At 36.8% G+C, this 21,955-nt stretch overlaps 1 protein-coding gene across 1 annotated transcript in view; it reads right to left on the reverse strand.

Annotated features, from left to right (window-relative positions):
* Positions 1-21,955, reverse strand: part of UBR3 (ubiquitin protein ligase E3 component n-recognin 3) — a 225,667-nt gene that overhangs the window by 137,449 nt on the left and 66,263 nt on the right. Inside the window, exons 9-13 of the mRNA XM_060016607.1 lie at positions 18,012-18,191; positions 17,285-17,418; positions 11,767-11,853; positions 1,322-1,387; positions 1,144-1,233 (exon numbers count right to left, since the gene is read on the reverse strand). Of these exons, the coding sequence (XP_059872590.1) occupies positions 1,144-1,233; positions 1,322-1,387; positions 11,767-11,853; positions 17,285-17,418; positions 18,012-18,191 (557 nt within the window). The remainder of the gene's footprint in view (positions 1-1,143; positions 1,234-1,321; positions 1,388-11,766; positions 11,854-17,284; positions 17,419-18,011; positions 18,192-21,955) is intronic.

Here is a 21,955-nt window from a genome sequence, read left to right on the forward strand (position 1 = left end):
AGTAAAACAAAAATTAAGTAAATTGGACAAAGAAGTCATCTAAAGTCAACCTTTATAAAATCATGTTACAATAAATAATCATTTCAAAATATTTTATAACTTAATCACAGCATAAGCCTGACATTCTGTCCAATGTTTAAGATATTCAATTCAAATATATAATTTTAAATTTTATGATGATCATTATATTTTATACAGTCCCTTCTTCTGGAGTTTATACATGAGTTAGTTTTCCTTGATGACTCCTGGATACATTTATAACAATATTCACTGAAATCTTTAATGAGGAATCACTGACGATTACATTTAACTTTTTCCTCTTCAAAAAAAAAAAACAACATATATAATGCTTAAAGAAACATAGGAATAAGCATCAAACAAGCTAACTGTTCACTGTTCAACATCAATGAATATAATCTATGACTTTAATTCACCCTAACTCAACCTTCAATCTAGTCATTTTCTAAAATTTGGCAAGAGCAGATCAGATTAGAATAAATTTTCTTACTATATTAATATTTAATTCTTCATGTATTTATGTCCTGTATCAACTAAAACTAAGCACAGTCATAACTTCATCTCTTATTTGTTCCTAACTCCCAGAGGTAAAGTTCAATAATGGTTAACAAATCTAAAATTTCCAGGAAAAATAAACTGAAGTGCAAATTCCTCTAATGTATATAAAAGTGGTCCACAAAATCACAGTGTTAGAAATGAAAGAAACCACAGTGCCTATGTAGGCTAATTCTTCTCTCTTTTCTCTCCTCTCACTTTATAGATGGGGAAACTAAGAATCAAGTAGGTAAATCACTCCAAACAACATAGATAATAAAATAGTGGTGGCACCAAGGCTAGAATTTGCTGGGTCTCCTGACTCCCAAAACAGTGCTGTAGTATGTTAAACCCCCCATAAGTAAATATAGTGAAAAGAATTCCTGGGGAAATTATAACTAAATGTAAATCTCATTTTAAAAACAAAACAAACAAAAAAATATATATAATCTGGCAAAAATACAAAAACTAATTTTTTTTTTAATTTCAAACATTTTGGCTATAATAACAATGATAAAGGCATACAAATAAAATAAAGGAAGAATCACTTAACCAAGGAATTCAAAACCTTTTAAAAGCCTGAAAACATACCTGAATTTGGAGTGGATGAATCATTAGTTTCATTAACATTTCCTGGTCTGGTAAAACAGAATCCAAATCTAGTTCTTGACATTTCACAGCCTAAAAATTATGATAAAAAATGTTACTAATTCAATACATAATTCCCAATATTCAAAAAACAAACAAAGTTGTTTAATGACACTCTTACCTTACTCAGAAACATAGCATAATAACGATGTAGTGGCAGATGAAAAGTGACTTGGTTAGGTGCTGGCTGGAAATAAACAAACGAAATCCACAAATCAAAGAATCCTTTACCGAATTCAAAGAAGGTTTTAAAATGCTAAAACCACACTTTCACCTTGATTTATTCCCCTATACTTTCTAATAAAAAAGTACAATTTTAAGGGCTTCCCTGGTGGCGCAGTGGTTGGGAGTCCGCCTGCCGATGCAGGGGACACGGGTTCGTGCCCTGGTCTGGGAAGATCCCACATGCCGCGGAGCGGCTAGGTCTGTGACATATGGCCGCTGAGCCTGCGCGTCCGGAGCCTGTGCTCCGCAACGGGAGAGGCCACAACAGTAAGAGGCCCGCGTACCGCAAAAAAAAAAAAAAAAAAGTACAATTTTAGAAGTTATAGCCTTAAAAACCCACTGTAGATAAAATTATTCCATTTTAAATGTAAGTTACTTAAAGGCAGAAACGGTATACTCCTCAACGTTGAATCCTCTGAAGCATCTAGCCCAGAGCAAGGGACGGAATAGATTTCCCTTTAAAGTATGCCATTTGGGAATCTTCAAATGCATGCATACCAAACATGACGATAGTAACAAGAACAATAATTACAGTTAACATTCACCGAGCACTTACTATGTGCCGGTCACTGTGCTAATAAGCACTTTATTCAGATTTAATTTAATCCTAGGAGAACCCCAACGGGGTAGAAACTGAATATTCCATTTTATAAATAGGGAAATTCAAATTTATAAAACTTAAGTAACTTCCTAAAGTTAACAAGTAGTGAACTGAAAAGCTAGCCTGAACTCCGCTGTTATATTCAGAACGGTAAGAGGCTCTGACTACAGCCCTAAACTGAGGTGCAGTTAAAAGGCTTACCTAGTTGGGTGAGATGCTCCCCATATCAGTGGTGAACACACAGTTTCTGTAGGAAAGCTTAGTACAGTATATATCAAAGACCTTTGGTATCCTTGTGAATATTATAAAAACTGTATTTTAAATCTGTGACTCCCATGGGTCACGCTATCACTACAGGGAAAAAGTACAACACAGTTGTCCTTCTCAAACAGACAAGAAAAATTAAAAGGTATTATTTGTTTTTAATGCTTCTATAAGTTTTTAGTAAAGATTTCTCCTGTTAAAAAGTTTTACCCCAAACACTCAAATACCAGTATAGAGTTATAAAGATGTGCAATATGTCCCCATCCCTGAAACAGTTTTTTCCAAAACCGATATGAGAAAAAGATCTTCCTCAACATGTGAATAAATGTCTAAAGAAAGTTGTTCTAATAAATAAACGTTTGGCTTCCATAAAAAGGAAGGAATTTCTGACACATGCTGCAATATGGATGAACCTTCAAGACATTATGCTAAGTGAAATACGCCAGTCACAAAAATAGATATACTGTATGACTCCACTTATATGAGGTACTTACAGTACCTTATAGAGACACGAAGTATAATGATGTTGTCAGAGGCTGGGGGGAAGGGAAAATGGGGGGTTTATTGGGTATAGAGTTTCAGTTTTGCAAAACAAAAAGTTCTGGAGGTTGGGTGCACAACAATGTGAATATACTACTGAACTGTATACTTTAAAAAAGGTTAATAAGATGGTAAATTTTATTTTATGTGCATTTTACCACAATCAAAAATAAAATAAGTTTGCCCTCCATTACTATAATCATTTTAGTAACATAAACTATACTAACTAGCTAAATCAGAATCTCCTTGCATTTCTTTTGAAGGCAGGCATCAAGAACAGTGGTTAAGAGCAGACTCTTAAAAGCTGGATTTGTAGAAGTTCAAATCCTGATTCTGCCACCTACAGCTGTAAAACTGTGAGCAAGTTACTTAACTTCTCTGTGTCTAAGTTGCCTGACCTGTAAAGTGGAGATAATAAGCAGTTGGATGGCTGTGAGGATCAAGTAAGAGAACATAGTACCCAACACACATTTCTATTAATTACTAAGCCATAGACTCTATCTTGTCTTTTAAGGCTTGAGCATATGCTAAACACACATTCTTCTACAGTGTTATATTCCATAATCCCCTCTTGTCCAACGTCACAAATTAGTCACTTGAAAAACTCTTCTTCCACTCCTTCCATATATACTGAGGTGGTCCTCAGATTCCATTCTTAGCTTTCTACTCTTCTCATTCTAGGTGACTTTATCCAGTTCATAGCTTCAATTCCCAACCCAAGATGACTCCCAAATCTCAGCAGAAATCTCACTCCTGAACTCCAAACCCTACATTCAAGTGTTTAAGTCCCGTGGGGACCACAAATACACTGTGTCCAAACCAAACTCAGCATCTCTGCCCTAAAACTCAATCCTCCTCAATGTTTCTTCTCCAAATTCCCAGTAATACAAATCAGAAATGTAGACTCCTTCCTTCTCTCAAAACTCCTACCTTTCATAAAGCACCAAAGTGTGTCTGATTTTCTAAATACCTCTTAACTTTACTTCCTCCTCTCTTTCCACACTGCCCCTAACTAACCTTAGCTCAGGCCCTCAACATTTAGTGCCTAGATTTCAGTGCTAGCCTTTGCTTCTATTCTTACCCTCTGTAAGAAACTTTCTGTGGTATCTGCCTAGCTCACTACCTTCCCCATTTCTCAGAATGTCCCTTCCTACACCACCACACACACAGGGACTGGAGCCTGACAGTCAAGGTACAGTAGCCACATCTGACTGGATCAGGGCAGGAGATACCTAACCCATTGTGGGCAATGAGGTTCTCTCTTCACTTGAAAACTGAACTAGATTTAAAGACATCTGCAGAGTCTTGGAGTATGGCTGAAACTGCAATATTAGGCAACTGTAGGAAGGTAATATTTAACCACATAGGCAAAAAAGCACAGAAAACCAATTTACAGAAAGGGAAGAAAAAATGAGGCAGAAAGGCCAAAGCAAAAGCAAGAGACAGGAGTTCCTGTTCAGCTTTCCACTCAGTTCCTGAAGTCCAGGTGCCATAAGATCCCTGAAAGATCTCTCTGTACTCATAATAAATTATTCCTCCTTTAAATTAGGCTGCCTCAAAAATGTTTTTTTCCTTGTATTCAAAAGAACCTAAATTAGTACATCTATTTAAACCTTGATATATTGCCAGGAGGTGGTCTTACCAAAATATTAATTTAACCTTGTACTTCTCCATTCATCATCTTTTAATGGCTCCCTATAGTTTTAACTTCCTTTAACCTTCTGACTCTTGAGAGACAGGACTTACCTCTCCAGCCCATCTCCTGTCATATAAACTCATGTACCATAGGTAGTGCCTTTGTATATGCCTTTCCCTCTGCCTCAAATACTATACATCCTTGCTCCCACTGGATTAACATACCTTTAAGACTTTGCTGAAGTGACATTTCTGCTAGGAAGCTTTTCCTGAGTCCCTCAGGGTAAATCAGATGCTCCACTCTATTCTCCTCCATAGCACCCTGGTCACAACTTTACAGAAGCCCTCTGATCAAATTAGCCATTTATTTGTCTTCCATTTCCTTAAATTAGGCACCATTTCATCACTGTATCCCCAGTGTTTAGAACACAGTAAACATTCGATAAATATTTGCTGGATGAACACATGTTCTACTTCCATCTTATAAGAGATGACTCTAAACAAACCACTCTGCTATATACTCATATATGTTGCTATATACTCATAAATGTTGCTCTGCTACATACTCATAAATGATATTCAGTATTTGAGGATTCTTAAATGGCCTGTACTTTGGGAAAATTTATTCCATCCTGTGTTTCTAAGTGACTGATTGACTTGGCTTAATCCAGTTCAAAAAAATATTATTTGCTTATTCTGTGCTGGATTACTGCAATAACTTCTGACCTCCACTCTCAAGGCTGAAAGAAGAACAAATATTTATCACACATGAAATATGTGCCTCTTAGTCAATCCTCATTGGCTAATATTATTATCTTAAATAAACAGATGAGAAGATGGACTCGGCAATGCTTTAAAAAAAAAACCAAAAACTGTCCAAGACCAAGATCACACAGTGTCCACTCAGGTATGCCTGACTCTAAAGCTCCTTCCACTGCCAAAGCCAGTACAGTTGAAATATGACCAGACAAGAAGTTGAGAGACATGGGATCTGGACCCAGAAATACCAGGAGTTTGCTATACAACTAGAGGCAAGTCATTTAAAATCTCTGCATCTCCATTTTACATCTGAAAAAAAGGGAGTGACAATAACATCTTCCCTACTTCACAGGGTTGTTTTGAGAAACAAATATATCAAAGCACTTTAAGAAAGAAGAAACTTTTAAACATCGTGAAAGATATATTGGTTGATTCCTTATTCTATACTTATTTTCTTTTCTATTAAAAATCTATATAAATTTTTGCAACATTCGGGACTTCCCTGGTGGTCCAGTGGTTAAGACTCCACGCTCACAATGCAGGGGGCCCAGGTTTGATTCCTGGTCAGGGAACTAGATCCCACATGCCACAACTAAAGATCCCACATGTCACGACGAAGATCCCACATGATGCAACTAAGACCCAGTGCAGCCAAATATATAAATAAATATTTTTTAAAATTTTGTTTACAACATTCAATATCTTCCTAAAATATTTCTGTGTAAAAAACAAATATACTGGGGCTTCCCTGGTGGCACAGTGGTTAAGAATCCGCCTGCCAGGCTCCCTGACTTCAGACTATACTACAAAGCTACAGTAATCAAGACAGTATGGTACTGGCACAAAAACAGAAATATAGATCAACGGAACAGGATAGAAAGCCCAGAGATAAACCCACACACATATGGTCACCTTATCTTTGATAAAGGAGGCAGGAATGTACAGTGGAGAAAGGACAGCCTCTTCAATAAGTGGTGCTGGGAAAACTGGACAGGTACATGTAAAAGTGTGAGATTAGATCACTCCCTAACACCATACACAAAAATAAGCTCAAAATGGATTAAAGACCTAAATGTAAGGCCAGAAACTATCAAACTCTTAGAGGAAAACATAGGCAGAACACTCTTTGACATAAATCACAGCACGATCCTTTTTGACCCACCTCCTAGAAAAATGGAAATAAAAACAAAAATAAACAAATGGGACCTAATGAAACTTAAAAGCTTTTGCATAGCAAAGGAAACCATAAACAAGACCAAAAGACAACCCTCAGAATGGGAGAAAATATTTGCAAATGAAGCAACTGACAAAGGATTCATCTCCAAAATTTACAACCAGCTCACGCAGCTCAATAACAAAAAAACAAACAACCCAATCCAAAAATGGGCAGAAGACCTAAACAGACATTTCTCCAAAGAAGATATACAGACTGCCAACAAACACATGAAAGAATGCTCAACATCATTAATCATTAGAGAAATGCAAATCAAAACTACAATGAGGGCTTCCCTGGTGGCGCAGTGGTTGAGAGTCCGCCTGCCGATGCAGGGGACGCGGGTTTGTGCCGTGAGCTGTGGCCACTGGGCCTGCACGTCCGGAGCCTGTGCTCCGCAACAGGAGAGGCTGCAACAGTGAGAGGCCCACGTACCGCAAAAAAGAAAAAAAAAAAAAATTACAATGAGATATCATCTCACACCAGTCAGAATGGCCATCATCAAAAAATCTAGAAACAATAAATGCTGGAGAGGGTGTGGAAAAAAGGGAACACTCTTGCACTGCTGGTGGGAATGTGAATTGGCACAGCCACTATGGAGAAGAGTATGCAGGTTCCTTAAAAACCTATAAATAGAACTACCATATGACCCAGCAATCCCACTACTGGGCATATACCCTAAGAAAACCATAATTCAGAAAGAGTCATGTACCAAAATGTTCATTGCAGCTCTATTTACAATAGCCAGGAGATGGAAACAACCTAAGTGTCCATCATCGGATGAATGGATAAAGAAGATGTAGCACACATATACAATGGAATATTACTCAGCCATAAAAAGAAATGAAATTGAGCTATTTGTAATGAGGTGGATGGACCTAGAGTCTGTCATACAGAGTGAAGTAAGTCAGAAAGAGAAAGACGGATACCGTATGCTAACACATATATATGGAATTTAAGGGAAAAAAATGTCATGAAGAACCTAGGGGTAAGACAGGAATAAAGACACAGACCTACTAGAGAAGGGACTTGAGGATGTGGGGGGGGGAATGGTAAGCTGTGACAAAGCGAGAGAGTGGCATGGACATATATACACTACCAAACGTAAAATAGATAGCTAGTGGGAAGCAGCCGCATAGCACAGGGAGATCAGCTTGGTGCTTTGTGACTACCTAGAGGGGTGGGATAGGGAGGGTGGGAGGGAGGGAGACACAAGAGGGAAGAGATATGGGAACATGTGTATATGTATAACTGATTCATTTTGTTATAAAGCAGAAACTAACACACCATTGTGAAGCAATTATACTCCAATAAAGATGCCAAAAAAAAAAAAAAAAAAAGAATCCGCCTGCTAATGCAGAGGACACGGGTTCAAGCCCTGGTCCGGGAAGATCCCACATGCCATGGAGCAACTAAGCCCGTGCGCCACAACTACTGAGCCTGCGTTCTAGAGCCCACGAGCCACAACTACTGAGCCCACACACCAGAACTATAGAAGCCCATACACCTAGAGCCCGTGCTCCGCAATGAGAGAAGCCACCGCAATGAGAAGCCCGTGCAACACAATGAAGAGTAGCCCCCGCTCAGCACAACCAGAGAAAGCCTGCAACGAAGACCCAACACAGCCAAACGAAGACCCAACACAGCCAAAAATAAATAAATTAATTAATTAAAAAATATATGTGTGTGTGTATATATATACACACACACACTATTTCCTTGAATTAAGCTGCTCTGTATACCATACTTGATTCTAACTATCTGTAAATCCACCCCAAGTTCAACCGTGGATTAATTTCATTTCAAATACTACCTAACCCTCTGTGTGTAATGATAATTTTCCCCTAGTTCAATCTTCCTGTTGTCTTAGTGATGCCACCATTTCAACAATAACTCCTGAAGTTTCAAATACTAATGAGAATTGGACTGAGAGAAGCTCCAGCTGAAGCCCCAGCTGACGGACTAATCCTTGACAGGGTGAAGAAATAGTGAAGCAGGTTAAAAGCAGGATGGAGCTCTGTGGAGAATGGAGAATGTTTTCTTTAAAGACTGACTCATTACCATTTATATAAATAAAGCTTAAGCTTAAGTACCAACATTTAGACAAGATAAGAATCGGTGATTTGGTGGAGGCAGAATCAGAATCCAAATGGACACAATGGCCAGGTTGAAGGCTAAAGGCAGGCACAAATATTGGAGGAGGAGTCATCAGGGATGGAAGATAAATTAGTTTGAGGCAGGAAGGACGAGAGTTAAAGACAGTAGGAGGCTCTTCCCTTCATAAATAATTCAGTCCTAAAGCCACTGCGGGGGGAGGTGTTAAGAGGCGAAATAAACCAAAATAGGCATCTATAGGTGAGGAGCCTGAAAAGGGATATCAGAGCCCAGGGTGAGGAGGACAACTGTGTGTGCTGGGGCGGGGTGGGCGGAAATGTCAGTGGTTTTCCAGGGTGAAGAGCATCTACACAGAAGTGGGCTGTGGCCCGGCATACGGAGTCAGGGCATCCACACAGCAGGGCAGCCCAGTATACTATGTCAGAGCCAATCAGGGTGAGGAGAGTGGGAACTGACCAGGGATGAGAAGCCAGAACCTGATAGAGGTAAAGAGGGCAATGACACAGGGCGCCAGCCTGGAATAAGGAATCAAAATTCAAGCAAGGTGAGGAGATTACCCACGGGTGGAAAGGACCCAGTATGGGGCATCAGAGCCAAAGCAGGATGAGGAGGGCAGCCAGAATGAAGACATGCCTGGTGTGGGAATTCAAAGCACACATAGGGCGAGAAGGATTCTTCACAGAAGGGTAGTCCAAGGTGGGGAGCTGGAGCCCAAGTGGGACGAGGAGGGTGTCCATCTGTAGGGCAGGGTGGAGGACAGAATGCAGGGAGAAGAGGGCATCCATGCAGGGGAAAGGGAGGTAATTGATATGAGAAATTGGTTCTATATAAGAGGATTGGTCAAAGAAATAAATATATTAAGGATAATGGAAGCCAGGTTTCTCACTGTTAGAGAAAACTAGAATAAGTCCTGTGCTATACTGGAATATAAAGTATCAGTTTGAACTCACAGCTTTCAATATATATAATAGAGAAATAAATATAGATGCAGATATGTACATCTATATACATAAATGCATACATATATTCTGAACCTCTGTTCACTGAGAAGGCCTGGGAGCAGTTAATACCTCGACAGCAGTGAGCCCACCAAGCATCCAGATCCCGCTTTCTCAATACTGTTCTCTGCTAAAAGTAACAAAAGATCCTTAAAAAAATGACTGATTCCAGGGGTAGAATAGGGAAAATATAAGGTGAGCCTGAAACATCTTGTTGAGCCACTAAGAAGAGAAGCGCTCAAAGAATAACGGGACAAGTCAAAAGGACACAGAAACCTGCTTGAAGGGGCTCTCACTGGCCACATCTGGAAAAATTTGAGCATCAAATAATAGTAGTGTTGGATTATAACCCAGTGAGTAAAAGAAACTATGAATCTCCACAGCAGAAAATTAGTGAATGAACTAAAAATTAGATGAGAAAACAGATGTATTTAAATAGCTTTAAAGCAAGTCCTCACAAAATACTTTATTAATTACGATGAGAAAAAGGGTAACTTTGTGGTGAAGAAGTCTGGCTGGTACCACCCTAATCAAATGAACAAAGACATCACCAGTAATAGGATAAACAAAGATCATAAACCACTAAAGAGGGTGCAATGAAAAGACTGCAACATCACTTCTGTAATATTCCTGCAAAAGACGCATAATCTGAACCTACTCATAAGAAAACCCAAATTGAGGGGTGTTCTACAAAAATAACTGAGCTGTATTCTTCACAACGTTATTGCCCTGAAAGGCAAAGAATGAGAAATCATTCCAGGAGACTAGAGACATGATAACTAAACGCAACATGTGACTCTAAATAGGATCCTTTTGCTATAAAGGGCAATCAATGGACAATTTGTAAAACATGAATGAGTTCTAAGATTTGCATAGTAATAGTACAATAAAGTTAATTCCGTAATTTTTATGGTTGTCTCTGTTTATATGAGAGAGAGAATGTCCTGGCTTATAGGAAATGGATACTAAAGTATTTGGGAGTTATGGGCATCAAGTTAACATGTTAACTCTCAAATAGTTCAAGAGAAAGTTCTTTGTACTCCACTTCCAACTTTTCAATAAGTTTATGATTGTGTAAAAGAAAAATTTTTTAAGGAAAAGAAATAAATAAAAGCCCCTCCTCTCCACGCCCCGGCCTAAGACACCAGGAGTTGCATCTGCCCAGAGTTCAGAAATCAGATAAGGAGTGCTCCTCCTTCCACATCTGGCAAATTTTTACCCCACTTCATAAGAGGAATAAAAGGGGCTTCTGACAGGAAACTTGGCTGACTAATTAACAGCAAGCCCTTATTTAATTCTTCTCAGTTCATTATCAACAACAATCATCCTTACTCAGCCATAAAAGGAAACGAAACTGAGTTACTGTGGATGGACCTAGAGTCTGTCATATAGACTGAAGTAAGTCAGAAAGAGGAAAACAAATACCATATGCTAACACATATAAATGGAATCTAAAAAAAAAAAAAATGGTTCTGAAGAACCTAGGGGTAGGACAGGAATAAAGACGCAGACATAGAGAATGGATTTGAGGACACAGGGAGGGGGAAGGGTAAGCTGGGACGAAGTGAGAGAGTGGCATGGACATATATACACTACCAAATGTAAAACAGATAGCTAGTGGGAAGCAGCCACATAGCACAGGGAGATCAGCTCGGTGGTTTGTGTCCACCTAGAGGAGTGGGATAGGGAGGGTGGGAGGGAGACGCAAGAGGGAGGGTGGGAGGGAGACGCAAGAGGGAGGGGATATAGGGATATATGTATATGTATAGCCGATTTACTTTGTTATACAGCAGAAACTAACACACCATTGTAAAGCAATTATACTCCAATAAAGATGTTAAAAAAAAATCATCTTTTTTCATGCCCACTGACCAATTAATAAAGTTGTGATACCCTTTCCATCAATCTCCCCTATTCTGTTCACATTTGCACTGTCACTTTTATCTCTCTGAATGAAGTCCTGAGAAATATACATTTAATAACATTAAAAAAATTATGCCCTTCTCTAGCAAATAAGCAAATACAGTTAATGCACTATAGAATCTCCTAAGTGTCAAACAACTGGTCTCTTACTTCTCCTTTTTTAAAGCCTAGTGATTTTATGTTTATTCCAACACCTTTCCCTTATCCCATGAAAAGATATTCATTATTTTCAATGTTAAATGAGATCTAACACTTTTCTTAAATGCTTTTACATATATCAAAAACATACATACCTCATCTACGAAGTTAATAGCATCAAACCAGTCTTGAAGAGCTTCAAGGCAGTATCTCACAACATTTCGGGTATATTCTTGAGTTTCCTAAAATAATAACTTATATAAATTTACAGTATATAAACACGTATATGTTCAACTTCAAAGTATATGCAATATATAAAAAGTTATGTGCATTGTATATATAATGGTAAAATATACATATTTTCAAAATAACCACATTTGTTATTTCAAGGAATCATCCTTTCACAAACTAACAGTAACAACTAGAGACAGTTATGAAAATGAACTAACCTGAAATGAGTCAAAGGTGAAATAAATTTATGTGATGTAAATTGGGTTCCACATGGCCGCTGAGCCTGCGCATCCGGAGCCTGTGCTCCGCAACGGGAGAGGCCAGGGCGGTGAGAGGCCTGCGTACCGCAAAACAAAAAAAAACTACAAGCCTCACATCCATATCTAAAAATAGCATCTCTAGGGACTTCCCTGGTGGTCCAGCAATTAAGACTCTGTGCTTTCACTGCCAAGGGTGTGGATTTGATCCCTAGTGGGGAAACTAAGATCCTGCAAGCCAAGGGATGTGGCCCAAAATTAATTAGTTAATTAATTAATATAACATCTCTTATAAAGTAGATATTATCATCCCTTTCTTTCAGAGATTTACTTCTCCTTCACCCAGCTCAGTCTCCATATCCTGTTACTTCTTCCTCAATACTGTCATGTAGGTTCACTTCCATTTCCTATTTCTGATATCATTCAGACAAAATATCACTTAACTAGTTTCCCTGCCAACAGTCTCACCCTGTTTTAATCTATCCTATATGAGATTTATCCTTCTCAAAATATTATTTTATACATTCTGTTCCCTATCTCTTACTGAAAAAAATGTAATGACACTTTAAGTTACCATAAATAATGTGTCATAACCAAACTAAAGTTGCAGATAATTCATGTATAAAGAAACATTTAAAACCAAATGTTTTCCTATTTAATCAAAGGTTTGAGTAAAGGGACACCACTATATCCTCTTTACACAAGTGTAAACTGATAAACTCTTCTGGAGAACAATTTGAAAAGTAGGTATATCAAGAGTCTTCAAAAAGGTGACCAATTAACTCCATTCCTAAATACAACATACTTAATAATCATGTTCAGATCATCTCTCCCACCTCCCCATCGCTATCATACCCACCCCAAAAAATTCAGTATGCATGACTTTCTAGTTTTATGACCTTGAGGAAATTACTTGAATTTTATGAGTTTCAGTCTCTCCATACGTAAAAATGGGCATAATACTACCTACCTCCTAGTACTGTTATGAAGAAGCAAATGAAATAATGTACATAAAATGCTCCATGTCACAGTCTAGCACTATATCTGACAAGTACTACTTAAGTGCTCCAAAGATTCATGGCCAGACTTAACTTCTGTCAAGCCTGCAGTAACGTATAGTTGCCACTAGATGGGGAGTTTACAGCTTATTCTGTTCAGAAAGCAAAAATTAGTAAAATTCTAGAAATGTGCCATCCCTTTATCCAAGCTATCTGTTATTAATCTAGTATAACTTGTTTAACTATCCCTTAGCATTTTCAAGAGCCAAACAGCATACGGGGCAGTCAGACAAAGAAAGTAAGCTATCAGGTGAAGTTCCTTTTTTCTATTGCTAATCCTTTAGTTTTATATTTTATAATTAGAGAACATAAACATAAAGCAATAGCTTTGTTTTACTTAAAATAATAGTCTTTCTTCTAGTTTACATTTCTAAAACCTGACAACATTGCTGCTAAAAAGCTCTAGACAGTCTTGCTTAAGAGACAATTATAGCAAAGTGATAAAGAGCACTGGTTCTGAAATCAGATGGATTTGTTTTCAAACTCAAGCTTCCACTTGCAGCTGTGTAAATGTGGGCAAATTATTTAACCTCTGAAAGAAAGGGATGATACTATCTACTTTATAAGAGATGTTATGAAGATTAGATACGAACATAATGTAAGCAATATAATGTAAAGAACAATGTCTGGCATACTGTAGGCTCTCATCAAGAGAACGTCTTATCTAGGAACTACATGCTCCTTTAGCTAAGAAACTACTCTCAGATACTACCAGAACATGAGCTCGTTTTCTCTCTGTTGACTTCGCTTCTTAGATTAAGAAAACCGTAACACGTTGCAATCCTGGCCTTCAAAACTGAAACATAAACTACTGCCTGAAAACAATGATTTCTCATTATCACATAAACATAGCCCTGGCCTTATAATCCAAAATCATCCTAAACACAGTTGTCAGAATAATCCTCCTAAAATACTGACCTTTTCATATCAACATCGTATCAATCCTCCCTCCTAAATCACCATCTGTTCTGTTGGCTTATATGATGTTGCATTCTTCTGGTTTTTCTCCTCTCCCTCTCTGATGTCTAAATGTTCGTTTTTTCTTCAAGGTCCATTTCTCTTCTCCCCCTATTTGACGTGACCCCATCCCCTGGCAATAAATGCCATTTTTATTCCCAAGGGTCTAAAATTTATAACCCTAGTTCAGATTTCTCTTTTGAGCACAAAACTCATATATCCAACTGACTATTCACTATTTCCACTTGGATGTTTCAGAGGCATCTCAAACTTAACATATCTAAAACTAACTCTGATCTCTCTAAACCTTTTCTATTGATCTTTTTCACCTCTGTAAAATTATCTCCATACATAGTTACCCAAAAATCTATTTCACTCATCAATAACATACAATCCATCACCAAGGCTTTTGGTTCTACCTTCAAAACACATCTTCAATATCCAAAATGCACCTTGAATTTCAAACCTGAATTTCCTAGATTATTATCACAGCATCTTAATTGGTCTATTTGCTACTAGTCATGATGCTCCCCACGCTCCCCTCAATCCAGTCTTTCCAGCAAACAGAATGATCTTTTAAATGTAAATCTGATCACATTAAACCCCTACTTTAAAATATTCACTGGCTTCTCCTTAAAATTAAATCTAAGGCTCATTAACATGTTCTATAAGAACCTGCATTAATAATACAATCCCTGCCTATCTCTCCAACTCCATCGTGTTCTGTGGCTCCAGCCACAAACTCCTTAAAATGACTAATCACTTTCCTACTGGAGGTAGGTTATTCCATGCTATCTCCCCTATTCCCACCACTAACCCCACTTTTATACTTCATATATAGCTGGCTTTTTCATTCTTCAGAAAAGCCTTCCCTGATCCTTAAACGTAACCAGCCTCCACACTCATTACTCTCATAGCAATCTGATATTTTCCTGTAGAACACTTACAAAACTTACAAAATAAACCTGTGTGCTTACTTACTTAATGTCTATCTCTCCTATTAGACTGCTCCATGAGAGCAAAAACCACATCTATTTGGTTTGACACCAAAAACCCGAGCATCTAGATAGCATCTGGCATAGAACAGCATTCAATAGATACTTTTTTGAATGAATGAACAAACCACTCTCATATAAGATGACAGTTTTTTTGATAAATGCTACAATGGAGATTAAACGAGGTACTATAAAAACAGAGACTGGAATCATAAATATGAAAGAATTTAAATGAGCAGATTACATATCAGCTGAGTCTTATGAGTACAATTTTTGAAGAGCTCAACTAATTGTTCTTCATTCCAGTTAGAATCGCTGCCAAAGTCCTACTGCACATCAAACAAACCAAAATCTCTGACAGTGAGACTCAGGCACATGTATTTTGCAAGCTTCCCAGATGATTCTCATATAAGAGAAGCACTGGACTAAGCAGAAAGAATGAGCTCATTTGTCAAAAAAGGGACTAACTTGAACAAAACCACTGGAATCAAGAAAGGAATTGCATGTTGAGGAATGGTAATCAATCCAATGAAGGCATGGAGGTAGAGGGCAGTATAGGAAGGTGAATTATGATAAACAAGTTGAGGGCAAATTGTGGAAGGTCTTAAATGCCTCTATAGGAAATATGGACATTATCCTGTAGACATAAGAACTTGAATGATTTTTAAGCAAAGGAGAGATAAGCACAGAGCTTAGCAGTAACTTCGGTATTAGGAAAAATTACAGTAGGAAGAATCTAGAGGCAGGAAAACCAGTTAAGAAACAACCCAGATTTTAAAAATATAAAGAAATAAATTAAGACAGTGGAAAGAAGTGGTAGAGAGACATTTTTGGTATGAGAGAAAATTCATGGTATCTGATTATAGCTTGAACACAGCTGGTACAGCAAGGGGAGGTTTCTATATTGGATAACTGCATCATTTGAAACACCACACATAAAATGACATAAAGAACACAGCACAGACAAATGTTTTTAAATAGTTTAGGAACCTGAGAAAATTCATGTACCTATAAGGAGATCTACATGAATAACCAGAGCTGTTGTGAATTTCAACCAGGCCAGACTGTAACAGAGTTGTGAGGCATCTGCATTTAGAGAAAGCTGGAGTCATGAGAGAAAACAGAAATCCTCGGACACCAAGGGGGGAAAGTGGCAGGGGGTGGTGGTGGTGGGATGAACTGGGAGATTGGGATAGACATATATACACGGATATGTATAAAATAGATAACTAATAAGAACCTGCTGTAAGAAAAAATAAATAAAATTCAAAAACAAAAAAAGAAAACAGAAACCCACTTAAAGTAACACATACATTTAAAGAATATATGTAAGAGAGTCTCATAATAACCCTGTGAGGAAGAGCAGGCTTTGCTGTACCATTTCTATTTTGTTTCCTTTAGTTTTTTAAAAGAAAAGGAGAAAGACTGAGAAGTTCAAATAGTTTTAAATGAGTTGACCAAGTCACCTAAGTCAAAAGAGGCAGAGCCAAGACCACTATAAAATCTTGTGCAGCACGCTTATTGGTACAGGCTAGCAGGTTGGACTTCATGGGATCCATACAGCAAAATCTTAGTCAAGTCCTTAGTTTAGTAGGGTCAGGAGATAACAAACTGTCCAAGGATTCTGGAGACCCATCAAACGAATACTTTAAAATGCAAAGGTAAAATATATATTTGTACAGAAAGACATAAATGCATGCAATTATAAGCAAGCATTTCTTAACCAATTATAAGAATTTATGTTGTTGCTATGTACCCTTAGGTTCTTTTTACAAACAACTGTAAGTTGTATGAAATGTATACTGATTTTGTGCTTGGAATCTTAAAAGTGTAAACTTTATTGAGGACTATCCTCATCCCTTGAGAGACAAGAAACATTAGGCAACTAACTGATAATGGGTAAAATGAAACAATAAAGATGAATGTGGAGACTTATAAAGCTCCAAAGACTATTCACAATAAGGGAAGGCTGGAATGATATAATAACTCATTTATATAAATGAATTCTAACCTGCCTAAGAATAACAATTAACTGTCTCAGGTCAACTTTCACAAAGGTGAATTCAGAATTAAACACTGCATATTATTACACACAAGTAAACAAATCAATGTTTTCACAAATAATTTTCTTAAATAATTATTTTAAAGGTAAACACAGAAATTAACAAAACATACCCTAACTTTACAATGTGATAAGAGTCCCCACATTGGCTGTGCACAGGCCTCAAGTTCAGCAGCAAAGGCAGCATAGTAGGTCTGAGATTCAAATTCCACATGCTCATTTAGTTCTCGCTTATTTAAGTTCATACCTTGCAAAAATTAAAACAGATATAAACCTTGCCAAATGGAAATAAACACCTATGTTAAAAATCAAGTAAAATACTTCCAAGTACCAAACACATTTTAATGCACACAAATGGCATAATGACACAATATGTATAGAAATTAATAAATTATTAAAAATAAAATAATCTGGTCCTTTTGGAATTCTTTATAAACTACGTTTTCTTAGAAACATTTTGTGAACTGTCTCTTTCTTATATAATATAATTGAATATATTAAATAAAGTCAAAACTATTTTAATTGATGCCGGTTGAAATTTTTACGGAAGTATTATGAGTCTTTCTTGGAGAATAGATTAGAAATTTCTAGATTAATGCTTTCAAATGCTTTTAAAAATTACACTCCTATTTCCTATGTAATAGTTTGACCTTCTTCATAACTCTGATATGTTTTCATGAACACTTTATCAAAATACTTACAAATATCAATTAATATGAGACATTTCACATGTAACTGAATGATGTGCTATTATCTTTTAATTAGTGTTTGACAGTTTAACATTAGGCATTTTGTAAACTAAAAAAAAAAAAAAATTAAGAAAAAATCTGAAATTGATACCTTGAAAGAAAGATACAAAGTTCATCCATGTCACTAACAAACCATGGTCCTCCAAAAATCTCTTAGCCACACTTTGATGAGAAAGGATATTAATAAAATCACTGACAAGAGGCCAATAAGTGTTATTCTTCAGTAATGCTTCTCCACAATTCACTACCACATGTAAACTGTTTTCTTCATCTAAAATAGACACACACACACAAAAAAAATTAGTTTAAGAAAATAGTTTTACCAATGATACAGATTATACATTTTAGAATCAGTCACCTCAATTCAAACCCCAGCCTGCCATTTAATAACTATATGGCTTTAGGTATATTACATAGCTCTGAATCAATTTCCTCATCTGTAAAACAGAAAAAGACATATCTTAAGGGAATTAAATGAAATGTTAACATAACACTTAGCACATCTTTATAATAATTATTACCACGTCTAACATATTACATGATATTAAGTTAGTTACATGTTTATAAAACCTTATTATTTTCTTGATTTTAATGATATAATGCAATATTTTCAGTTCTAATCAATAAAATGTTTTTATCCCTAGATTAACCTCATTCTATCTTTTCAATAAAATCTGTATGACTTAAACAATATATATTTAATTGCTTTCTTCTATTCAAAGGACATGTAAAAACAATTTTTAACACAGTATTTCAAAAATGAAACAACAAAAAACACATATAAATCTCTTAAGCTTTAAAAAAAAAATCCTCAAAGTTTAAATACATTGCTGGAAGGAGGAGATGGGGAGGATTAGGTTTGTACAAAAACTTTACTATTAGAAGTTATAGCATGTATGCATTAGCTCTGTTGACCTATTCCAGCTTAACTGATTCACTGGACAAACAAGCCCCCCATTCCCACTGTAAAACACACTAATACCCATAATACACAGAATGCTCAAAGCTTGCAGCCTATTCCCTAGTACACAAGCCCCAAGGTATAAGCTTATCCAGAGTCTGTTTTTGCTTCTGTTCATACTAATTGTTCTTTTTACTATAATTATAAAATTTAAGTTACAAATACATAATCTGATAAAATATGAATGCATAAATAGAGGTATAACAAAAACTGGATCATAAGCTTTTGAAAGACAGTAAAAGTGCCTAAGAAAATCTTGGAGGAGAAAAATCACAAAAGTCTAGAAGGATTTTACACTCAGATTGCTTCATGAAAATCTTTATGTTCTTACTCTACTTTAAAGAAACTGAAAATGAAAATCACAGATGCTGCTTTACAGATGTGGTATATACAAGAAGGACGAGGGAGAACTCCAGTAAAGAAAACCATACCTTACAACTGCTTTGCCCAAAATTAAAAGGTTGGAGAACAAACATACATTCCTGTGGTTTAAGTTAAAATCCACTGTTTAAGATACGTATGTATCACTTTTTAACAATGCCTCACTTTAACCAACTTTTCAAATAACCACCTCGTAGTCAAACTCATCAGTGAAGAGGGCTTCTACTGCACTTATTTCCATAAATTAAATTTAGGTTTCAGCCCATGAAATTACTTTACCCAACTCAAATTTAACAAGACATAAGAACAGGACCCACAGTAGGATGAGAGAGGGTATAACTGAATGAGGAAGTGGGGGTAAGGGAGCTTTTATAAATTACCCACATCTGAGATTCAGAAACGCCCTCTCTGACAACTACTGCCACTGTGAGTTGGTGAGCAGCTGATACTGATGAGACAGTGCCTAGGGATGCTGGGATTTTTTAATTTTTTAAAACATTGAGAATCACTGTTCTATTTAAGTGAAATCAGAGGATGAATAAGCAGAATATAATTAATCAAAATCACTATTTTCCTGACACTGCTTTAACTACTACTGTTCTTGTGAAAAATATCTTGGAATCTTTTATGAAATAAAATGATTAGAGCTTCTATTTTTATCCAACTGATACTTTTCCAAATATAGATACAGAGAGAGCAATGATTCAGTGTTAAATCATATTCACTCATCCACAAATATTTACTGAGCTCCTACTCAGGGTCAGGTAATCTAGTAAGCTCTGAAAATAAAGCAGTAAAAAAATCAAGATTTATACATTCTCTCTCTCCACTGAGGTTAATATCTAAGAAAACAGAGTGTGGTAAGGTCTGTAATAGGAAAAGTACAAGAAGTCATAAGAACATACATAAGCTGGTCTACAATTAAGGAAAAGAGTTTCCTGAGGAAGTGATGTTTAACTGAGATTTACAAAAGGAAGCAGAAATTGGGATTAACCAAATAAACTAGGGATGGAGAGGAAATGGTGTTCTAAGTAGAGGAAGCAGTATAAAAAAGGATGGAATTACTGGGACAAAGAATGCAAAGAATAGGTGGCACAAATGAGTCTAGATGGCCTCATAAATCAGCTTCAGGAGTTTGCAGTTCATGCGAAGAGAATGGCAAGCCACAGAGGGGGTTTTAAGAGAGAGGACATGACTAGATGTTTAGTGTTGAGACTGACTATATAGGAGGGTGCTAATGACTAGTAGTAGAAGGCCTAAAGATGGCAATGGCTTGAACTATGGTATTGGCATGAAGATGCAGAGATGAAAAGAATTGGCTATTCTAAGATATTCAGAAGGATTTAAATGACAGACCTGGTGATGTTCACTATTTCTACAAAGAGTAAGAAGTCAAAAATGACTCCTAGGTTTTTAGGTTGGGCAACTCTGTAGATGGTTAGAGTAGTACCAACACACCGACTTGAGTGCTAATACACACATACATATATACACATACACACATATGCACAAATGCAATAGAAAAGAAGCAGGCTTGATAGAGACAGAATGGGTTTTTGGTGCTGACACTGAGTGTCTGAGGTGCTTGTAGACATCCAAAGGATATAGTTTAATAAACAATTTGATATGCAGGACAGAAGATCAATCTGGCATTATTAGCAACTACAGACATTCCTATAGTTATGCAACACATAGTTTGGTGGGTTTTTTTTTTAAACTTTATTCCTTCTTTTTTTTTTAAAGTTAACCATTTTTTTTTTAATTTATTTATTTTTGCTGTGTTGGGTCTTCGTCGCTGCGTGGGCTTTCTCTAGTTGCAGTGAGCGGGGGCTACTCTTCATTGCGGTGCACAGGCTTCTCACTGCAGTGGCTTCTCTTGTTGCAGAGCATGGGCTCTAGGTGCACGGCTTCAGTAGTTGTGGCACAAGGGCTCGGCAGTTGTGGCTCACGGGCTCTAGAGTGCAGGCTCAGTAGTTGCGGCGCATGGGCTTAGTTGCTCTGTGGCATGTGGGATCTTCCTTGACCAGGGCTCGAACCTGTGTCCCCTGCACTGGCAGGCGGACTCTTAACCACTGCGCCACCAGGGAAGTCCCACAACACATGGTTTTAAGTTCCATTTTAAACAGACAGTTGCATAAGACAAACTGTAAAATTTCAGAGATATGGGAAGTTATGAGTTATATTTGGAATCACAAAGTACTATGGTGCAGAAATGAATACAACAAAGTAAAAGTATAAGGAAGGGAGCACGTACTACTAGAGGCTTTTTCCTATTAATCTTCAGCTATTGCTGTGGTCATGTGAATTCTCATTGTATCAGCTCCTACATTTACTAACAGTGTAGAAAAAATTTTCAAATATTGTCTAATGACAATGTATACAAAGGTTAGATAAGGGCTATTACAAAGTAAGAAGTATAAAGAACTTGTGTAATATCTGTAGCTAGTTCAATATATTTAAAGCTCATTCCAATACTCTTCATGTAAAAACAGGGAAAACATATGGTGCTTTTAGAAAACCAGTAAGTATGTAACATGAAATGTTATGCTACTTTTGAAAGAGGAAAAAAAACAGAACAGGAGCTAAAGATAGTTTTAGACTTGGCTTAGAAATAATGTAATTTATTGCTATAAAAAATACATTTATATTTAAAGATCTTAGCAATGCTACTTATAGCTATTTAGCTTTTGGAA

This window comes from Delphinus delphis, chromosome 7 (assembly GCF_949987515.2).
Source record: "Delphinus delphis chromosome 7, mDelDel1.2, whole genome shotgun sequence".
Classification (NCBI taxonomy): Eukaryota; Metazoa; Chordata; class Mammalia; order Artiodactyla; family Delphinidae; genus Delphinus; species Delphinus delphis.